This window comes from Hyperolius riggenbachi, chromosome 11 (genome assembly GCF_040937935.1).
Source record: "Hyperolius riggenbachi isolate aHypRig1 chromosome 11, aHypRig1.pri, whole genome shotgun sequence".
Taxonomy (NCBI): domain Eukaryota; kingdom Metazoa; phylum Chordata; class Amphibia; order Anura; family Hyperoliidae; genus Hyperolius; species Hyperolius riggenbachi.
The window spans coordinates 90,229,607-90,249,099 of NC_090656.1; the positions used below are offsets into that span (position 1 = coordinate 90,229,607).

The 19,493-nt window shown below is 45.0% G+C and overlaps 3 protein-coding genes across 3 annotated transcripts in view; 2 read left to right on the forward strand and 1 right to left on the reverse strand.

The window, feature by feature from the left end:
• CCDC73 (coiled-coil domain containing 73) overlaps nucleotides 1–19,493 on the forward strand; it is a 537,472-nt gene that overhangs the window by 245,949 nt on the left and 272,030 nt on the right. The window lies entirely within an intron of this gene.
• LOC137538913 (BET1-like protein) overlaps nucleotides 1–19,493 on the reverse strand; it is a 228,127-nt gene that overhangs the window by 103,632 nt on the left and 105,002 nt on the right. The gene's annotated exons all lie outside the window — the stretch shown is intronic.
• Nucleotides 1–19,493, forward strand: part of LOC137538907 (glucose-6-phosphate exchanger SLC37A2-like) — a 95,835-nt gene that overhangs the window by 1,555 nt on the left and 74,787 nt on the right. Inside the window, exons 2-3 of the mRNA XM_068261334.1 lie at nucleotides 7,445–7,526; nucleotides 11,852–11,942. Coding sequence (XP_068117435.1) covers nucleotides 7,445–7,526; nucleotides 11,852–11,942 — 173 coding nt within the window. The remainder of the gene's footprint in view (nucleotides 1–7,444; nucleotides 7,527–11,851; nucleotides 11,943–19,493) is intronic.

The following is a 19,493-nucleotide window of genomic DNA, read 5'->3' on the forward strand; positions in this document are numbered from 1 at the left end:
AATGCCTGCTTAATGTGCCTCTTGAAACTGCCACACAACATTATTTCACCTGAAGTTATTTGGGTTTTTCCTAGCATCGCAAACATTTTTTTTCTGGCAGGCATGGCTGAAATTTTAGTTGGTCTACCTGACTGTGGTTTGGTTTCAACAGGACTCATAATTTTCTACTTCTTAATTAGAGTTAACACTGATGATTGGCATTCTCAATTCCTTTGATATTTTCTTATATCCCTTTCTTGTTTTATAGAGTTCAACTACCTTTTCCTGCAGATCCTTTGACCTTACTTTTGCTTTCCCCATGACTTAAAGATAACCTAAAGTCAAAAATAAAAAATTAGATAAACTCACCTGGGGCTTCCCTCAGCCCCCTGCAGCCGATCGGTGCCCTTGCAGCTCCGGTCCGATGCCTCTGGACCCGCTGGCGACGACTTCCAGTTTCGCCGTCACCGGCCGACAGGCATGGGAACGCGAGTGATTGTTCGCGTTCCCAGCCTGTATATCGCCCCCTATGCTGCTATTGCGGCCAGGAGGTCGCAATAGCAGCATAGGGGGCGATATACAGGCTGGGAACGCGAACAATCACTCGCGTTCCCATGCCTGTCGGCCGGTGACGGCGAAACCGGAAGTCGTCGCCGGCGGGTGCAGAGGCATCGGAGCGGAGCTGCGAGGGCACCGATCGGCTGCAGGGGGCTGAGGGAAGCCCCAGGTGAGTTCATCTCATTTTTTTTTTGCCTTTAGGTTCACTTTAAAGCTCATACACACTCCTGATTTATTCAAATGACGGGTCGTCAGACCTGCCCGCGGGGCGGCCATACTAGCAACAGTTTTCCTGTGTGTACAGTCTGTTGGCGGGCTGATAAGGCTGAGCAGATCTGTCAAAACCAACCATATCAGCCTGCCGACAGACTGTACACACAAGGAAACTGTCGCTAGAACGACCCGTCGTTTGCAGGAATCCGGCGTGTGTACACACCTTTAGAATCTAAAAAAAAAACCAGTGCAGCACTGGATGAAAGAGTCTGTCAGGAGTCCAAAAACTCTCTGGCCTTTTTATACACACCCACTTATTACAAGCAAACAGATTACAGGTAAAAATGGTTATCTTTAATAGACATTAAAACCAATTTGTGTCAAGTTGTGTGCAAGTTACCAGGCCAAATCACCAGAATATGTGAATTTTGATCAGGGTCATTTCGGTAGCTTGTGCAGTGATTATGATTTAAAAATGTCACTCCAGGACCTTCACAAGCTTCTTCCTGAGCCACTCCTTTGTTGCCTCGGCCATGTGTTTTGGGTCACTGTCATGCTGGAAGACTATCCACGACTCATCTTGAGTGCTCTGCCTGAGTAATGGATGTTCTCATCCAAAACTTTGATGTTCTTTGGCCCCTCAATGCAGAGTCCAGCAGTTGTCCTGAACCCTTGGGAGAAAAAAGCTGCACAGCAAAATGTTTCCACTTCCATGCCTAACTGTGGTAATGGTATCCTTTGAGTATTTTTCTTTTTCCAAACACAGATGTTGAGTTCCAAACAGCTCTATTTTGTTATCAGCTGACCACAGCACTTTCTCCCAAGCCTTCTCTAAATTGTTCAAACATAAAAGAAACCTAAAGTGAAAAAAAAAACAAATCAAACAAAACTGTTTAACTTACCTGGGGCTTCAACCCGCCCACCCCCCACCACCCATGAAGCTGTGCCCGCGCCATGATTCTTTGATGCTACTGTCATCCGCAGTGCCCAACTTTCAGCTGAATGCAGGGTCCTGATCCGTGTGCCTCCAGATCCCACTCCCATGAACAGGATCACTCTGTGCATACGCAGTACGTAAACATTTCTTCTGCGCATGTGCAAAATGCTCCCAGCAACAGGAGCAGGATCAAGGATGTGTGCAGCTGGCACTGTGCATGCACAGTGGCCGCCAAGTCATCTGGCTGAAAGAGGGGTGCTGTGGGTGACTGGAGCATAGCAGAATCATGGCGCGGGTACAGGGCATCTGAAGGGGGCAGGTAGAAGGTAGTAGGTTTTTTTTTGCTTTAGGTTCACTTTGAAGGACAACTATCAAGCTAATTGTAATTTGGCGCACACCATGTATGAATCACATGAAAAATGCAGTAAAGGACACAGCGTATAATATCACTGTGTATGTGTCTTCCTGAGCAAGGGGACTTTCTAGGTGCTGCAAGATTTCAATCCATTATGGCATAGTGTGTTACCAATGGTTTTCTTGGTGACAGTGGCTCTAACTGCCTTTAGCTCATTAACAAGCTCCTCCCAGGTAGTAGTGAGCTGAGCCATCACCATTTTCATGATCATCTACAACCCATAAGGAAAGATCTTGCATGGAGCTCCAGACCGAAGCGAATGATAGTCATTTTATATTTCTTCCATTTCTGAATAGTTGCACCAATAATTGTCACCTTCTGACCAAGCTTGTTGCTAATGGTCTGGAAGTCCATTCCAGAATTGCGCAGGTCTATAATCCTGTCCCGTATGTCCTTCAACAGCTCTGTTCTCACCTATGGTAATGGAGAGGTTATGATAGAAGAAATTGATTCTGTGGACAGGTGTGCTTTATGCACATAATGAGTTGAGATCAGGATTATCTGTAATTAATTGATTGTAATCTGTGGGGACACATAACCAATCTGTGGGATCCAGAATTCTATCTGGGTTGTACAGGATCAAATCAACTGTGTTCCCATTCACTGATCAGCGGTCTACTACTCTCATTAGAATGCAATGCGAAGACACATATCTACACCCCTGTGCAGGAACTGAAGTCCTGTGGGGGCTGAATATACCATCCCAGATGGCTTAAGTGGTTAAAGGACCACCATCACAAAAAATGTAAAATACATACATATAAAATGTACATTTCTTCCAGAGTAAAATGCATTATAAATTACTTTTCTCCTATGATGCTGTCACTTAGAGTAGGTAGTAAACAGCGGACAGATCTGACAGGTTCCCCATGGGGGGTTGTCAGTATTTCCTTTACATTTCACAAAATCTCTTCCTGGAAAGGATCTATACAAAGATGTTATCCACCTTCCCTACTCATGTATACACTATTGTCTAGTAACTGCAGTCCAGTAAGTGTTTTTGTAAGTAAATAAATAACTAAGAATCCCCATAAGAAGATGGACTACTCCAAAACCTGTCAGATTTTCACTGTCTACTGTGAGTGACTGCACCATAGGAAAAAAAAGTAATTTATTATTCACTCTCAGAGACAGTGCACTATAAATAAAATAATGTGCATTTATATTGATGTATTTTAAATGGTACACATTTTTTGCAATAGTGGTCCTTTAAATATTCAATAAAGCACCCTGGAGAACGTAATTGACAAAACTTGTAATAAATAACAGACAAAGGATTCAGAGAATCTTAACTTTATCAAAGATAAATAAAATAACCTATTAAATCTTAAAAGTAAGAATAATTTTAGGTTCTTACAAAGGAAATGCAATTTGGGTATTAACCATTCAGGTAAAACTACGAAAGAGTTAATGCAGAAAGAAAAAGCAAGCAAGTTTATTCAAAGTATAAGGTACTCTAATGGAGAAATGGTACATAAAACAGAAGAGCAAAAGATTTACTAACTTTTATCAAAAGCTAATACAATCTCAATACTCCCAATGACAGTAAAAACTTTATTCAGAATGTTCAGGTTCCAACCCTAGCGGAGGACGAAAGAGATTCCCTAGAAAGGCCAGTGACGGTAGTTGAATTTCAGAAAGTAGTAGCAGACGAGCGCTGTTAAAACAGCACAGGAGATTTGGGCGCAGTCGGTGCCCCTATAGGCCGTGATAGGAATTAAGACTATAGTAGCGCACAGCGAGTAACTTCGGCGCCGTCAGAAGACGGAGCTTAAACAAAAACCTGTAACAAAAAAAGAACCCTTCAGGGGGATACTTACCTCAGGAGGGGGAAGTCTCTGGATCCTAACCAGGCTTCCCCATCCTCCTCTGTCCTGGCAACAGTGGCATAGCAATAGGGGGTGCAGAGGTTGCGACCGCATCGGGGCCCTTGGGCCAGAGGGGCCCTCCCACAACTGCAGTAGTAGCTCTCTATTGGTCCTGTGCTCATAATAATCACTTCTATAGATACTTTGAATAGTAGTAATCATTAACAAACTGTCCCCCATCCCCTTCTTGCACCTCTGAAACTGTAGTTGCCATTGGCAGATTTGTCAATTTGTATCAATTGTTATGTATAGTGTGCTTGGGGGGCCCCATGTAAAACTTGCATCGGGTCAATAGCTCCTTAGCTACGCCACTGCCTGGCAATCCAGTGCTGCGACCCCCCGAACAGTGGTGAGGTAAATATTTACCAAGTGCGATCCAGCATAGGTGCGGCTCTTCATTCAGGCTAAGGCGGAAATAGCCAAGCCCGATCGCATCCACTGTACTGCGCAGGCGTGAGTCCTTTGCGTCTGTGCAGTAGAGCGGAACAATCAGGCTTGGCTATTTCCGCCTTAGCCCGAACAAAGAACCGCTCACGCGTCTGCGCTGGATCGCGGTAGGTAAATATTGCCGCGCCTGCCAAATTACTTGTCAAGATTTGTCGAGGAAGTTTCGGGGGAGCCTGCGCAGAATTCCCCAGGCTATAGAGAACAGGAAAGCATCATTGGGACCCTGAGGCTTCCCCCTCCCGAGGTAAGTATCTTTTTTTGTTACAGAGTCTCTTTAAGTTACTTCTAAAACACTGTAATTCTGCTGCCAGCGGAAGCCAAATTACATTATTCCCTACCATCCACGTTGACCTGGAGGGGGAATAGTAAGTAACGCTGCCAGGACTTGTGCAGGAGCAAGGTAAGCCGTATATTGGCTTTATCCTGCACTCTAGTCTCCCGGCGGCCGATTCATAGGTACGTGTACCAGAGGCCAAAAATCAAAGGCAAATAGGCCAAATGGGTTCGTTTATAATTGTTTTTTTAAAGTTTGCAGATGTATTGTCTGAGCCTTTCTACACTATGGCCAATCATCGCACGAGTGGGAATGTATTTTTTACACTGACCAATAAAGAAACCATCTCCTTGGTCTCCATAGAAGGCAAATACTTAAAGAGGAACTATTAGCAATAACATGCCCCCCAAAGAAAACACATATGTAAGTAGATACATACTTCCTCTACTTACATAACAGATGTATTGCACTCTCCTCGGTTTCCTTCCATATCATTTTATATTAGAAATATGGGGTCATTCTTTTCATGGCAGGGGCCATCTTGCTTCATTCGGGTATATTCTCCCCCCCCCCCCCCCCCCGCACTCCCCTCCTCCCCTCACTTATTCTCAGAACAGCGGGGAGGAAAAATGCAGCTGGCAAAGACTCACCTACAATAGATCCAAGCGCTGCAGTTCCCCCCTATACTCTCTGCACTACCACCGGCGGCAGTGCAGAGAGTATGGGGGGAACTGCAGCGCCTGGGAACATTATTTCTGGAGTCTGTGCGCTGCCTTTATCCTTCCCCAAAGTTCTGTGCGGGGATGAAGGATAATGCGGCGGCGGCGGGCGGCAGAAGAGGGGGCGCGGACATCACACTGGAGGAGGGGGGCAGAGGACAGTGACAGGAGATAGCCTCTGGCCCCCCTCCGTGCGCTCTTACAGCGGCTACACCGCCGCAGACAAGGGGAGAGCAGGCGGCCAATCGCAGAGCGGTGATTGACAGAGACTTTAGCCAATCAGCCTGCCTGTCATTTCTGTTCTGCGGCTTGTGTCCTGCAGGCATGGGGAGAGAAAAACCTCCTAGAAAAAAAAGTAAGAAGGATTTTAACTAGTTGCATTGCCTTTTTAGCATCCTTTTTGTCTATTTAATAGACTAATATAGAAAATGTATTTCACATATAATGCCTAACAGTTACTCTTTAAGCTACGTACCCACTGCGAGACTGAATTGTTGGACACTGACATTGAACAAAGTTTCCACGATCTTTACACTAAAGATCTTTAACAATGAGATTTGGACAACAGCAATATACCACAAGAAGATTTCGGATGATAGGATCGGTAAACAAAGAAGGATGCAGGGGGAAGTTCCATAGACTAGCGTAACTTCGCCAGTCGCAGACAGTCTGCGCAAGCGCAGTGTGCTCTCTCCGTCGGAGAATAGTACTGCGCAGGTGCAGTACTATTCTCATCCAGAGAGGGTGCACTGCGCACGCTCAGGCTGGCAGCGACTGGTCGAAGTTACGGAACCCGGTACCGGAACTGGAGAAGACTGAGGACGGCGGCGTCGGAGTAATCCGTACGGATGGGGCTGGAGGAAGCCCCAGGTATGTATAAATCTTTTAATTAACCCAGGATTGAACTTCATTCCAATCACTACCTGATGCCCCCTTTCTCACAAGAAATCTTTATATTTTCTCAAACAGATCATCAGGGACATCTATATGGTGAGACCCCTCCCACAGTTTGATGTCAGGGCCCTGGTCATAACAGTTTCCTTTCTGTGAACCTTGTTGCATTGTGTGAAATAATTGCCGTTTCCAACTGCCAACCAACAGTATCTCCCTCTGTGCGCATACAGCTCTATAAAAAAAACCCCTTTTAGCCTATTGCATTGTCAGTGGGTGTGGTTATAGATAACAGCAGTTGGTGCTGAGTAGTTTTTTTTCTTGTCTGCCAGTAGTAAAGATGATGCCAGCTCATTGTGGATCAAACAACATGAAGTAATTACATGGAGAAAGTAAGAATTTTTTAACTTCTTACTTTGCAATGTATTGATTTATTTTTCCACTTACTACTATATTTCGGTAAAGTCCTTCTTTACCTGCTTGCCAGACGCTCGTGTTTATGTGCAGGACAGCTCTTGCAGTGAGCAATGTGTATACAGCCCTGGGCGCTACATGCTGTGTTTTTTTTACTGGCGGTAACTGCAGCATGTGTCAACTGCTGACACTCTTGTGGTTACCAATGCTCCCATTTGGGTGCATTATTTTGCAAATGTAGGGAACTTGTCCCCGGCAATCGCCATCTTAACGGGACAATTAATGCGCCACTTAGCTTTCATCTGAAATTGCCCTTTCTGGATTAAAAGCACATTGGACCTAATACGCTGCAGTGCCGCTTGTTTCTTTTCTCTCATTGATCTTCACATTGCTGTGGGCTGAGCACACTGCTGAAGGACTCAGTTTGTACATGTGGCTCAGTCCACTGGAGTCACTACACGTTCTGTTCCATTTGAGTTGGCAGAAAGTTTAAGTGTGGCGACTTTCTTGCTCTACAAATTGAATACAGTATTTACAGTGGCAGGGCGTCAGGTTGTTCGGGCCACTTCAGGTTATCAGCTCTTCTGTCCTTACTCTACTTTTAGCAGCAGAAATATTCAATGTACAGCTCTCATTCAATAAAAACAAATCAATGTTAGCAGTCGAGAGGTGACTGAAATTTTTTATTTTTTTATTAAATCAATGTTTGTTTTATTTTTTCTTCTCTAGGTATCGTGGGTACATTATGATTCTGACGTTTTTGTTTTACACATCTTATCATCTCTCCAGAAAGCCCATTAGTGTTGTAAAGGTCAGTCAACAGTGTTTTATGTTGTACTTGTTGGTTAATGGACACAGTTACAGAAGCAGAGGGGGGAAGAGGTTGTTTATGGGGACAGATTACCTGGATGGATTAAAGAATGAACGATCCATTCCCGTCTGCTGCTGCAGAGCAATATAAGCATGGCCACAAACAATACAATTTGGTGAACGATTGTTCACGAATGATTATTCGTAAGAATAATCAGAAAAGATCGTTTGGGAACACTAATCGATGAAAATCACCTAACCAATCCAATCAGATTAATGAAATCAATCCAATTTTTGGATCAATTCCGTCAATCTGATTGGGTGCTGCCCTTATTTGCCCCGTGTGCTGCCCTCACCTGCCCCTCTGTGAGTTGCCCTCAGTGCTCATATTATCTCCCCATGTGCGGCCTTTATCTGCCCCCCTGTATGCTGCCCTTATCTGCCACCCTATGTGATGCCCCTATCTGTCCCCATGTGCTGCTTATCAGGAACCGGCCCGCGGCACGCCTGCGTATACGGTTCCCGACTGCGGATTTGACCAGATCAAGCGGTGTGCAGCCATATTCAAGCTAAAAACAAGGCTGTTACCCCTTAAACGCTTCTTACTGCCACCACTAGCTGTTGCTAGACACGTCCACTCGGCTGTCGAGTGCTCAGCGCGCAATCCGCGTTTTCGTATTCGGGTCAGCTTTGCGCTTTAGGCCGAATACGGGAACGCCATGCACACACACACACACAGTACAGTAACACGGCACAATCAGGCACTGACTTGTAATGCAAATTACACTGTAGTGCAGCAAAACCACTAACAGTCCTTCCGAACGATACTGTTAGCCACTCTGCTGTTGAGCGCAAAAGTGCCCCATACACCCAATACAATTACAATCTCATACGGTAGGGTTGCTCAAACGTACAATCAGGCATGGACTTATACACAGTTACACTTCAGTCTCTTCTAGGCTATGAGTGTTAGTTTAGTACAGCAGAAGTCAAACTTATTAAATAACAATTTAATATTCCAGAAAAAAAAGTGGAACAATGCAGAAAATAATATATACAAAAGATGTACAAAAAAACAAAGTAAAAAGTTACAACGATACACACAAGGCTATTTGCTTACCCAAAATAAACAGGGATCAACATAGAAGAACCTTGAACTTGGTTTTTGTGGACGGACACAGTTCTGGTTGGACCAGGAGCCACTTAGCTTGGACCGGGAGTCCACCCAGTTCCAGCTACCATCAGGAGCGGACTGATTTTAGGCATCTGCCCCTGCCCTTTATGCTGGAATATTTGCCTTGAGGCTGCAAGCCCGTTTGGACAGGGGAACTAGTTTTAATTAAATCTCCAGACATAATTTAATTTCCCAGAGATCTCACTTCCACATGTAAAAGTGTATTTCACAGCAGATTAAAGGTGGGGACTTGACTGCTTTTGGGATAATAAGCCATTTCCTTGCCTGAGGCTAGTTAGCCAATTAGCATTCCCTGCTCTTAAGTGGTTCCTAATTAGCAGCAGACACAGCTTCCCCTGCTGGACAATGAGTGCAGAGTTAATTTACATCTACATACGAATTACATTAACAGTTTCCATGAAGCTAGCTGCCACTACCTTCAAAGCCAGACTGGCTGACATACACAGGTGACACAGCCAGAAAAATGAAAAATACGCTTCTGTGCGATACCATACAGCGGCTATATTCTGCATATTACCGTACATATCATCCTCACCCCAATATATCATCACACTGCCCTTGTCTGTTTCTCTGTGTGCCTCTCTTAACTGCCCCTGTGTGTTGCCCTCGCCTGCCCCTCTATGTGGTGCCCTTATCTGTCCCCTTTGTGCTGCTCTTATCTGCCTCGTGAGCTGTCCTCACCTCTCCCTCTGTGTGCTACTCCTTCCTGCCCCACCGTGTGCTGCCCTCACCTTTCCCTCTGTGTGCTGCCCTCAACTGTCCCTCTCTGTGCTGCCCTCATCTGCCCCTCTATGTGCTGCTCTTATCTGCCTCCATATGTTATGCAGGAGAACAGAGGCGCCAAAAGAATAAAAGGAAGCTAAATTAGCTTAAAAACCAAATTCTTGGTAAACAGAGGAGGTAGTGGTGGACTTACCGCCTCCAAGTAGACACACGACTGTAGTAAAGACAGTCAATATATTTTATTTATGAACTCCAAATATGCAACGCGTTTCGCAGGTTTGATCCCGTTTCATCAGGCAATAACAACGGGGCAATAGCATATGTGGTCAGTAGAAGAGCCAGGCACCTCTGTGCTGCCCTGATCTGACCCCCTCTGTGCTACCCTCATGTACCCCCTGCATGCTACCCTCACCTGCTCCTCTGCATGCTGCCCTCATCTGTCCCTGTGCGCTGCCCTCACCTGTCCCTATCTGTGCTGCCTTCATCTGCCCCTCTATGTGCTGCCCTTATCTGCCGCCATATGTGCTGCCCTGATCTGCTCCCCATACGTGCTGCCCTGATCTGACCCCCTGTGTGCTACCCTCATCTACCCTGTGTGCTGCTCTCACCTGCCTCCCTCTGTGCTGCCCTAATCTGTCCCTGTGTGCTGTATTCATCTGTTCCCTATGTGTTGCTCTCACCTGCCCTCCTGTGTGCTTCCCTCATCTGTCCCCGTGTGCTGCCCTATCTGTCCCCCTGTGTGCTGCCTTTATCTGTCCCCATGTGCTGCCCTATCTGTTCTCCTGTGTGCTGCCCACACCTGCCCCCCGTGTGCTGCCCTCATTTGTCTCCCTGTGTGCTGCCCTCACCTTCCCCCCATTTGCTGCCCTCACCTTCCCCCCATTTGCTGCCCTCATCTGCCCCCTTTGTGCTGCTCTTATCTTCCTCCCTGTGTGCTGCCCTTATCTGTCCCCATGTGTGCCTGCCAACCCAGTGTACAGCCCTCATTTGTCCCCATGTGCTGCTTTTAACTGTCCCCGTGTGCTGCCCCATCTGTGCTGTGTACACCTGCCCCGTGTGCTGCCCTCATCTGTCCCCCTTTGTGCTGCCCTCATCTTCCTCCGTGTGTGCTGCCCTAATCTGTCCTATGTGTACTGCCCTCCCAATGTGCAGCCCTCATCTGTCCCCATGTGTGCTGCATGTGTGCTGCCCTCATTTGCCTGTGTGCTCTGCCAACCCTTATCTGTAAAACATCTTGAGCGATCTCAGGGGTCCCCACAACGATATAGTAATTGTTTCATCAACCCAAGACTAAATAGTAAAGTATTGCATCACCAGTATAATATTAGACATTATCTTGAAAAGTAATAAAAAATGTAAAAAATCAGTCCAGATGCGTAAACATTAAAACAAACTATTAAAGTGGGATTCATTTCCCCACACTAAAATTTCAGGATTTATTTTTAGGTACAGAAAAGTTCATTTTGAATAGTCCTCCACATTTAAAAATCTTAAATTTGTATCCTGAGAGCAGTTTAACTATATAATGCTTTTGCAGCCAGCAATAGAGTTAATTGCCAGGCAAGAGAAGGGCTCTGCCTCTCTTCCCGGCCTCCTCGCTGTGCTCCTCCACCTCCTCTGTTGAATAGATATGCCACCTTGGCAGCGTAAGAACCTAAGTAAAGGTAATGAAATTTTAAAAGAAACCTGTCATGGGAGAAAAAGTTCTAATTTACTTACCTGGGGCTTCTTACAGACCCACAAAGCTTTTACAGGTCCCTTGGTTTCCTCCCGTTGCACTCCGTTGATCAGCTATGACCCCCCAAAAGATGGTCGTTGCAGGCTAGGTCTGCCTGCCTCCTAGCTTGCGCTCCCAGAAGCATGAGCGAGAAGTGTGCATGGCGAGGACCACACATGCACCGTAGCTCTCAACTCGTGTGTCAGTGAACTTTTAGAGGGGTTCAGCTGATCAAAGGAGCGCAATGGGAGGAAACCAAGGGACCTGTAAAGGTTAAGTGTGGCTGGAAGAAGCCCCAGGTAAGAAAATTAGAACCTTTTCTACCATGGCAGGTTCACTTTAAAATGGGGAGTTTAATCCCATTTGTAATATGTTTTAAATGCTGATGATATAACTACTGGAAATGTGTCTTTTTGGTTACAGGCTGTAAATGTCTGTGGTGTCTTTTTGGTTACAGGCTGTAAATGTCTGTGAGCTAGAAATCACCAAAGAGGGCGTATTAAAGACAGTCAGCAATGCATGTTCTTTAATCTTCTACTCTCATAGAAGTGTAAACCATGACTACACTAGAGGAAACCTGTGATCTGTCTATACTGTATATTCTGCTTGCTTATTCACACTGACCTTTACATTGCCTTAATACCCATAAACCTCTGAGTATCTGTAAATTCCCCTTGATTTGCCATTCCAGAGTCAGCTGCATCGAAACTGCTCTGCATTACCCAAACCTGCAGCTAATATCTCCGCAAACGATACCACATGGTGTGACTGGGCCCCGTTTGGTAAGTGTGTCTTCTGTAGTTTTTTTTTTTTTTTTTTAATACCTGTGATAGAGATCAGCTTAATGAAAATGAATTTACTAATGTCTGTTTATTAACACCTGGTTTCTACATAGAATTGTAATTATATAAGTACCTGTAGGGTATTGTACCGAGTTAGCCATCAGTAAAAGCAAGAAGTTTTAAATCAGGATGATACCATTTATTGGCTAACTAAAAATGAATAAAAATAAGCAAGCTTTCGGCCTTGCAGCCTTCGTCGGGTTTATATCCTGTTAGTTTGCAAGATGGTGGTACAGACAGCTTTATACATGCAACATCAAAAGGGAAAACAGATATTTTTTTCAAGCATAAATACATGTCATTAAGATGCCTTAATTCAAACAGACCATCTAAATGGGGTTAGAGGTTGTTAGCTAAGATAAGGATCCTTGTTTATTCCATGCTCACAGACCTGGGATTAGGATTGACCCAGAGGTATCGTAAATTCTTAGTTCACAAGTTAAGCTAGAATGGATGAGAAAGTTCAAATATCATCAGCCTCATACCAATATAAAAAGTTGTTGTCCTTATTCAAACCGTTCTGCACAGCTTTGAACCAATTTATACATTTTGTTTCTGCTATTAATTGATCATTTGACGATTTGAAGCCACCCTTCAGGGCAGTGACACGAAGATCATCCAAGCTGTGTCCGTTGGACCGAAAGTGTGTAGCAACTGGGAGTCCAGATTTGGTATCATTAATAGTGTGCCTGTGTCCTTTCATACGTTTGCGCAGAGTTTGTCCAGTTTCTCCCACGTACATAACATTGGCGCATTTAGCACACATGATCAGATATACCAGATTGGTGGAACCACAGGAAAATGTACCTTGTACTCTGTACTCCTGTTGTGAACCTGGTATCGTTACCCTGTCACTATGCCAAATTACAGGGGGACTCCACAAAAGGCTACAGGATGGCACTCAATAGGATGGTTAACAGATTGCCTGCAAACATCAGACAACATGTAAGGACCCTTATCCCTGAAGAGCCTAGAACAGCCTGCTTTTACATGCTTCCCAAGATCCACACAGAGGGAAACCCAGGCAGGCCCATAATCTCAGGGAGCGGAACTTTTACAGAGAACATCTCAGGGCGGCTGGAAAACATCTTGAAACCTCTTGTCTGTAAAAGACCCAGCTACATACAGGATACCACCCACCTCCTGAACAAACTGACAGCCATCGGCCCAGTACCTGAGGGAACCATACTGGCCACGATGGACGTGGAGTCCCTGTACACGAACATTCCCCATGATGATGGTATAGCGGCCTGCCGTAAATATCTTCAGGGTCAGGGCATACCTGTAAAGCCTATTTTGCTGGACTGATCAAATTCATTCTCACTCATAATTATTTCACTTTTGGACAGGACCTCTATTTACAGCAGATGGGCGTGGCAATGGGTTCGCAATTCGGACCACAGTATGCAAATCTCTTCATGGCCAAAATCGAAGAGGAATACCTCAATGCATGTGGCACAAAACCTATGGCCTACTTCCGCTTCATTGATGATATTTTAATCATCTGGTCCGCAAGTGAGGATGATATTGTCCAGTTCCACAGGAACTTCAATGCCTTCCTTCCTACAATCAAATTGAAACTTACCTACTCTCACACAGAGATTAACTTTCTGGACACCACCATATACACCAGGGGCAACAACATACAAACCTCTGTGTATCGCAAACCTATCATATCGCAAATCTATAATTTACAGCCAAGCTATAAGGTACAATCGGATTTGTTCTGACAGGATGGACAGAGACAAGCACCTGGATCGCCTTAAGAACACTTTCATTAAACAAGGTTACAGTCCTCCTATGGATGAGGCCCAAATCAGGAAAGCCAGCAACATCCCCAGGACTGAACTCCTGAAATATAAGCAAAACCAGAAAGAGGAACGTGTCCCTTTGGTTGTCACCTACAACCCACACCTGGAAATCTTAAGGAGGATTGCTAAGGAACTTCATCCCATTTTACACAAGGATCACAGACTGAGAATGATATTCCCTAAACCTCCACTCTTGTCATATCGTCAACCACACAATCTAAAACAGATGATTGTCAGGAGTTCTTTGAATAGGCCTCAACAAAACGGAACATCACCCTGCCGACAAAAAATATGTGGGACCTGCAGACACATTTACTCTACTGGCAGGGTAACGATACCAGGCTCACAACAGGAGTACAGAGTACAAGGTACATTTTCCTGTGGTTCCACCAATCTGGTATATCTGATCATGTGTGCTAAATGCCCCAATGTTATGTACGTGGGAGAAACTGGACAAACTCTGCGCAAACGTATGAATGGACACAGGCACACTATTAATGATTTCAAATCAAGAAAAAGAAGAATGGACTCCGGGCACCTTCCGTCCAGTGCTTTTTTTGCAGGTAATAGCAGACAATATTCTGGGTACCATACCCGACAGATACCTCCATCTGGTGGTCCTCAGTGGTGATGGTGTGGTGGAGGTGGGGGAGCCAGGGCACTAAGTGGGACTGGCGACGGCCGTTTCGCGTCTATCCAGACGCTTGTTCGCGCTGCGTACCACCGGAGTCCATTCTTTTTTTCCTTGATTTGAAAACTTGAACCTACACTTTTTTCATCCGCGGAGCACACGTCTCAGCAGAAGACAAGGGTTACCACAGATGGTATGGTGAGAACATATTGCTTTCACATGCACTGCTTGTAATTACAGATTAGGGAGTGCCAATCTTTCATTTTCTTTATTTACAAACACTATTAATGATACCAAATCTGGACTCCCAGTTGCTACACATTTTCGGTCCAACGGACACAGCATGGATCATCTTCGTGTCACTGCCCTGAAGGGTGGCTTCAAAACGTCAAATGATCGATTAATAGCAGAAACAAAATGTATAAATTGGTTCAAAGCTGTGCAGAACGGTTTGAATAAGGACAACAACTTTTTATATTGGTATGAGGCTGATGATATTTGAACTTTCTCATCCATTCTAGCTGAACTAAGAATTTACGATACCTCTGGGTCAATCCTAATCCCAGGTCTGTGAGCATGGATTAAACAAGGATCCTTATCTTAGCTAACAACCTCTAACCCCATTTAGATGGTCTGTTTGAATTAAGGCATCTTAATGACATGTATTTATGCTTGAAAAAAATATCTGTTTTCCCTTTTGATGTTGCATGTATAAAGCTGTCTGTACCACCATCTTGCAAACTAACAGGATATAAACCCGACGAAGGCTGCAAGGCCGAAAGCTTGCTTATTTTTATTCATTTTTAGTTAGCCAATAAATGGTATCATCCTGATTTAAAACTTCTTGCTTTTATATAAGTACATGTGTGAAAGTCACTTTTGATGATTTTATATATGGTGATGTAGCAGCATTGGTAATCTTTCAGTGTTAGTTTCCTGCTTCAAATCCCAGCCAGGGCACTATCTGCACAGAGTTGGCATGTTCTCCCTGTATCTGTTTGGGTTTCCTCTGGTAACTCCAGTTTCCTCCAGCATCCTGAAAGATTACAGCTAAGTTAATTTGCTTTCCCCTAATAAATTGGCCCTAGACTACAATGGACTTAATACTATGTCCATGTTAGATTGTTAGTCCCCCTGAGGGACAGTTAGAGAGAAGACTGTATACTCTATAAAGTGTTGTGGAAGATGTCAGTGTTGTATAATTACTGATTATTATTATACATTTCTGTTTCAAAGCTGTACATAACGGAGGCATAGCTACAATTTTCCTGGTATCCTTTCAGTTCCTATGCCCCAATCTCCACCTCAATTTTAACCCTATGTGGTGTGTCCCCGATCAGCCTCAGGTGACTTTAGTACCTAATAATGCCTCTGAATGCAATACTATTATGAAGAATTGGATTAAAATGCCATCAATATTTTTCCATATTTTTCCTTTTTTATTGGCATATTCCAATAAGATCAATGCTGAATGACTATAAAGGGTTCCTGAAGTGAATAAGTGACATGAATGTGATACACATATGTACTGTATCCTCTTAAGTGACCAAAGAAAATCCTCCCCAGGGTGGATTCTAATTGGTTAAAACCATGAACCAATGTGAAGCCCCATCAATAAGCTCAAAAGTGCTTTGCCGAGGCTCCCTGAATAGTATAGCCAAAGAGCAGAAGATGTGAGGCGTTTGCTTCTGGCAGACAGCAGCAGAGTGATACGTGAACCCAGTGGGGGGCGGACATCTGGGGTCTACTTAGTAAAGGAGGCTCCCACAATGGCAGGCAGTCCCAGGGTGTGGAGTCTAAGCGAGCATGGGTGTTCACAAGCGCACCCCGCAAGGTATGATGGGCCATCACCCCTATTGGGTGGCAGACTACTTTGCTACCTGGTGCTTGCCAGGTCATGACCCCCAGAACTACCCCACCAGAGACAAAAAGAAAAGAAGGGGTACCTTGCTGATAGGAAAGGAGTACAAACAGGACTGACTAACGAAACTAACAGGACTGGACAGGACAGTGAGGACAGGATGGAACGGATGGGGCAAGCTAGATGGGAAGGACTGAACAGGATGGATGAGGCTGGCTGGGAAGGAATGGACAGGACTGGAAGGGGCATACTGGACGGAACAGGCTGAACGGGGACTAGATGAATAAGTACAGGACTACTGCGCAGGGGATGCTGGATAAGTACACAAGTACGGGAATGTGCAACCTGGAAGAGACAGACTGGGCTGTACTGACAGGGCCGTAGTGACAGGGGCTGTTCTGAAGAGGTTGTACTGATAGGGTCCAGACTGGCGGATAGGGAGACAGGTAGTAACAGTGTGGACAAGAAGACTTGTCAGGACAGGGAGACTGGCTGACAGACAGGACACTGATAGGGCAGACGTGACTTAAAGACTGGAAGGGCAAGACAGGCAAACCGGTCAAACTGGTTGGGACATACAGGCAAAGACTGGCAGACAGGCAGCCTTAGCTGCCACAATAGGCAAACAGGCTAGAATCTGGTAAGTAGCGTTACACACATGCCAAAAGAAACTGGTGGAACATGGCTGATAAAGACATTTTGCGTGCTCTGACAAGGTGAAAAGTTCTTGCCTATGTTCGATGGGAAGCATCGCTTCACGGTGGGTGACAACTTTAATTGGATGGGATATAAGAAATTGATGGCAATTACATTGCCCAAATGAGTTGTTTAACGCCTGGCCAGGTGCTAAATGCAATTGAATTAGGTAGAAATTCTCTTGCCTTATTTTAGAACAGTTTAGAATATGGCCCATGGTCTTATCTAGTTCAGGAATGCTGAGTTATAGAGGACTAATTTGATCTGGTTCCATTTGTAATCTCTTTCTGTTGCTGCAACACAGGGCTGCCATCAGGGGGGGACAGTAGTATGGGGCCCAGGAAGGGTCTGGGGCCCAAACAGTGGCAGTGCCATTTGAGCCTCTGCTGGCAATTATTCTACTGTGGCATAACAGGAGTTGTTTGGTCATCTCCCTCCCTTACACATCAATGCAGGGGGGAGGGTGTTATGGGCAACAGGCAAGCTGCTTTGACTCTACCCCACATACCGTGGCTCCGCACCCGCACAATCTGCCCATTAGTTCCCGCCTGCAACTATAATCTACCTATCAGATCGTTATTTGGCGTGAGGGGACCCTGTAGGTTTGCCAAGTATGGGGCCCAGATAATTTTGATGGCAGCACTGCTGCAACATACAGTACATCAACATTCCTGCAGTACCTAGCCTGTACTAAAGAATATTAAAACTACATTCCACCTAACTGCTGGTATCCCTGTCACTGTCCCTGCCACCATCTCTGCTCTGGAACCCAAGAACTTCTGTGAAAGCTAATCAGAACAGTTTTGTGAATGGAGCTCAATCTCTGATTGGCTGCTAAAACCATGTGAACAGCTGAGCAAGTGGAAAGGCTGTGCGATCCTGACTTGAACATTACATCTTTACTTTCCTGTTTGCTCTGTAAGTGGAAAAGGATATTATTTTAAGTAAAAAGGTCAGTTGATGCTGGCAAAACTTCCTCCATGAAATTAGCTTACATTTGTAAAGGGAAGCAGGAAATTTGGGCGTATGAGGGTAGTGCCGCCATTCACTCTCATAATAAATATCATTTGATGGGTGCAGAAAAGGAAAAAAGGGCGCCGGAGATTATTAACGTTTTCAAACGGCGCCTTGAGATTTTTAATGTTTTCAAACGGCGCTTGTGATGATTTAAGTTTACAAAATGCGCCGGTGACGAATAACGTTTACAAAAATACTAAACATATTTATCGTATTTAACTAAAACATTATTTAAAATTTTATCCCTTACTGTTTTGTGAAACATTATTATTCACAAAATAAAGCGATCAGTACGTAACGTAAATTGTAATATATTTTTCACAGTCACTATTTGTAAAACATTATTCTCCACACAATAAAGTGATCACTAAGGGGGGTTTTCGGGTTAGGCACCACCAGGGGGGTCTTAGGGTTAAGCACCACCAGGGGAGATGTAGGGTTAGGCACCACCAGGGGGGTCTAAGGATTAGGCACCACCAGGGGGGTCTTAGGGTTAGGCACCACCAGGGTAGATTTAGGGTTAGGCACCACCAGGGGGTCTTAGGGTTATGCACTACCAGGGGGGTCTAAGGGTTAGGGATAGGTTCAGGGAGGGTTCTGTGTGAGAGTAGGGTTAGGTTCAGTTGCAGTAAAATGTTAGTAATATTTATTAATGTTTTACAACAGTTATTACGAACACACTTATATTTTATTTTTCATCGTTATAAACAATATTTTCACATTTTATTATATGAATAAACGATAAATGAAGGTTATTCACAATAATATACAATTACAATGATTAAACATATACAGATAGTCCCCGCTTCGTATACAGATAGTCCCCTAGGTTCGTTCTTAACCTGAATCTGTTCTTAAGTCGGAACAATGTGCTATCTCTGTCCCCTGTACCTCCTCTGTGCCTCCAGTGTCCCCCACTGTGTCACCTCTGCCCTCTGTGCCTGCTTATACAAGTTTAACCACCCTGGCATTCTATTAAGATCGCCAGGGTGGCTGCGCAGAATTTTTTTTAATTTTTTTTTTAAAATCATGTAGCTAGTCTAGCGCTAGCTACATTATTCCCCCTTCCCTGTGGCATCCATCCCACCCCTCCGATCGCCGCCGGCGATCAAGCCCATCCGGAAAGCCCGTTCTGAACGGGATTTCCTTTAGGGTTTTCCCGTCGCCATGGCGACGAACGGAATGACGTCATTGGCGTCGTGACATCACAAGGAGTCCCGATCCACCCCTCAGCGCTGCCTGGCACTGATTGGCCGGGCTGCGCACGGGGTCTCGGGGGGGGGGGGCCTGTTACGCAGCGGGTAGCGGCGCATAGGCGGCGATCGTCCCCAACACGCAGCTAGCAAAGTGCTAGCTGCGTGTTTTAAAAAAAAAAATACGAAAATCGGCCAACCAGGGCCTATGCGGTGCCCTGCGGCGGTTATGGACGAGCTGAGCTCTTCCACACCGCCAAGGGGGTTATTAAAAGCCATTTT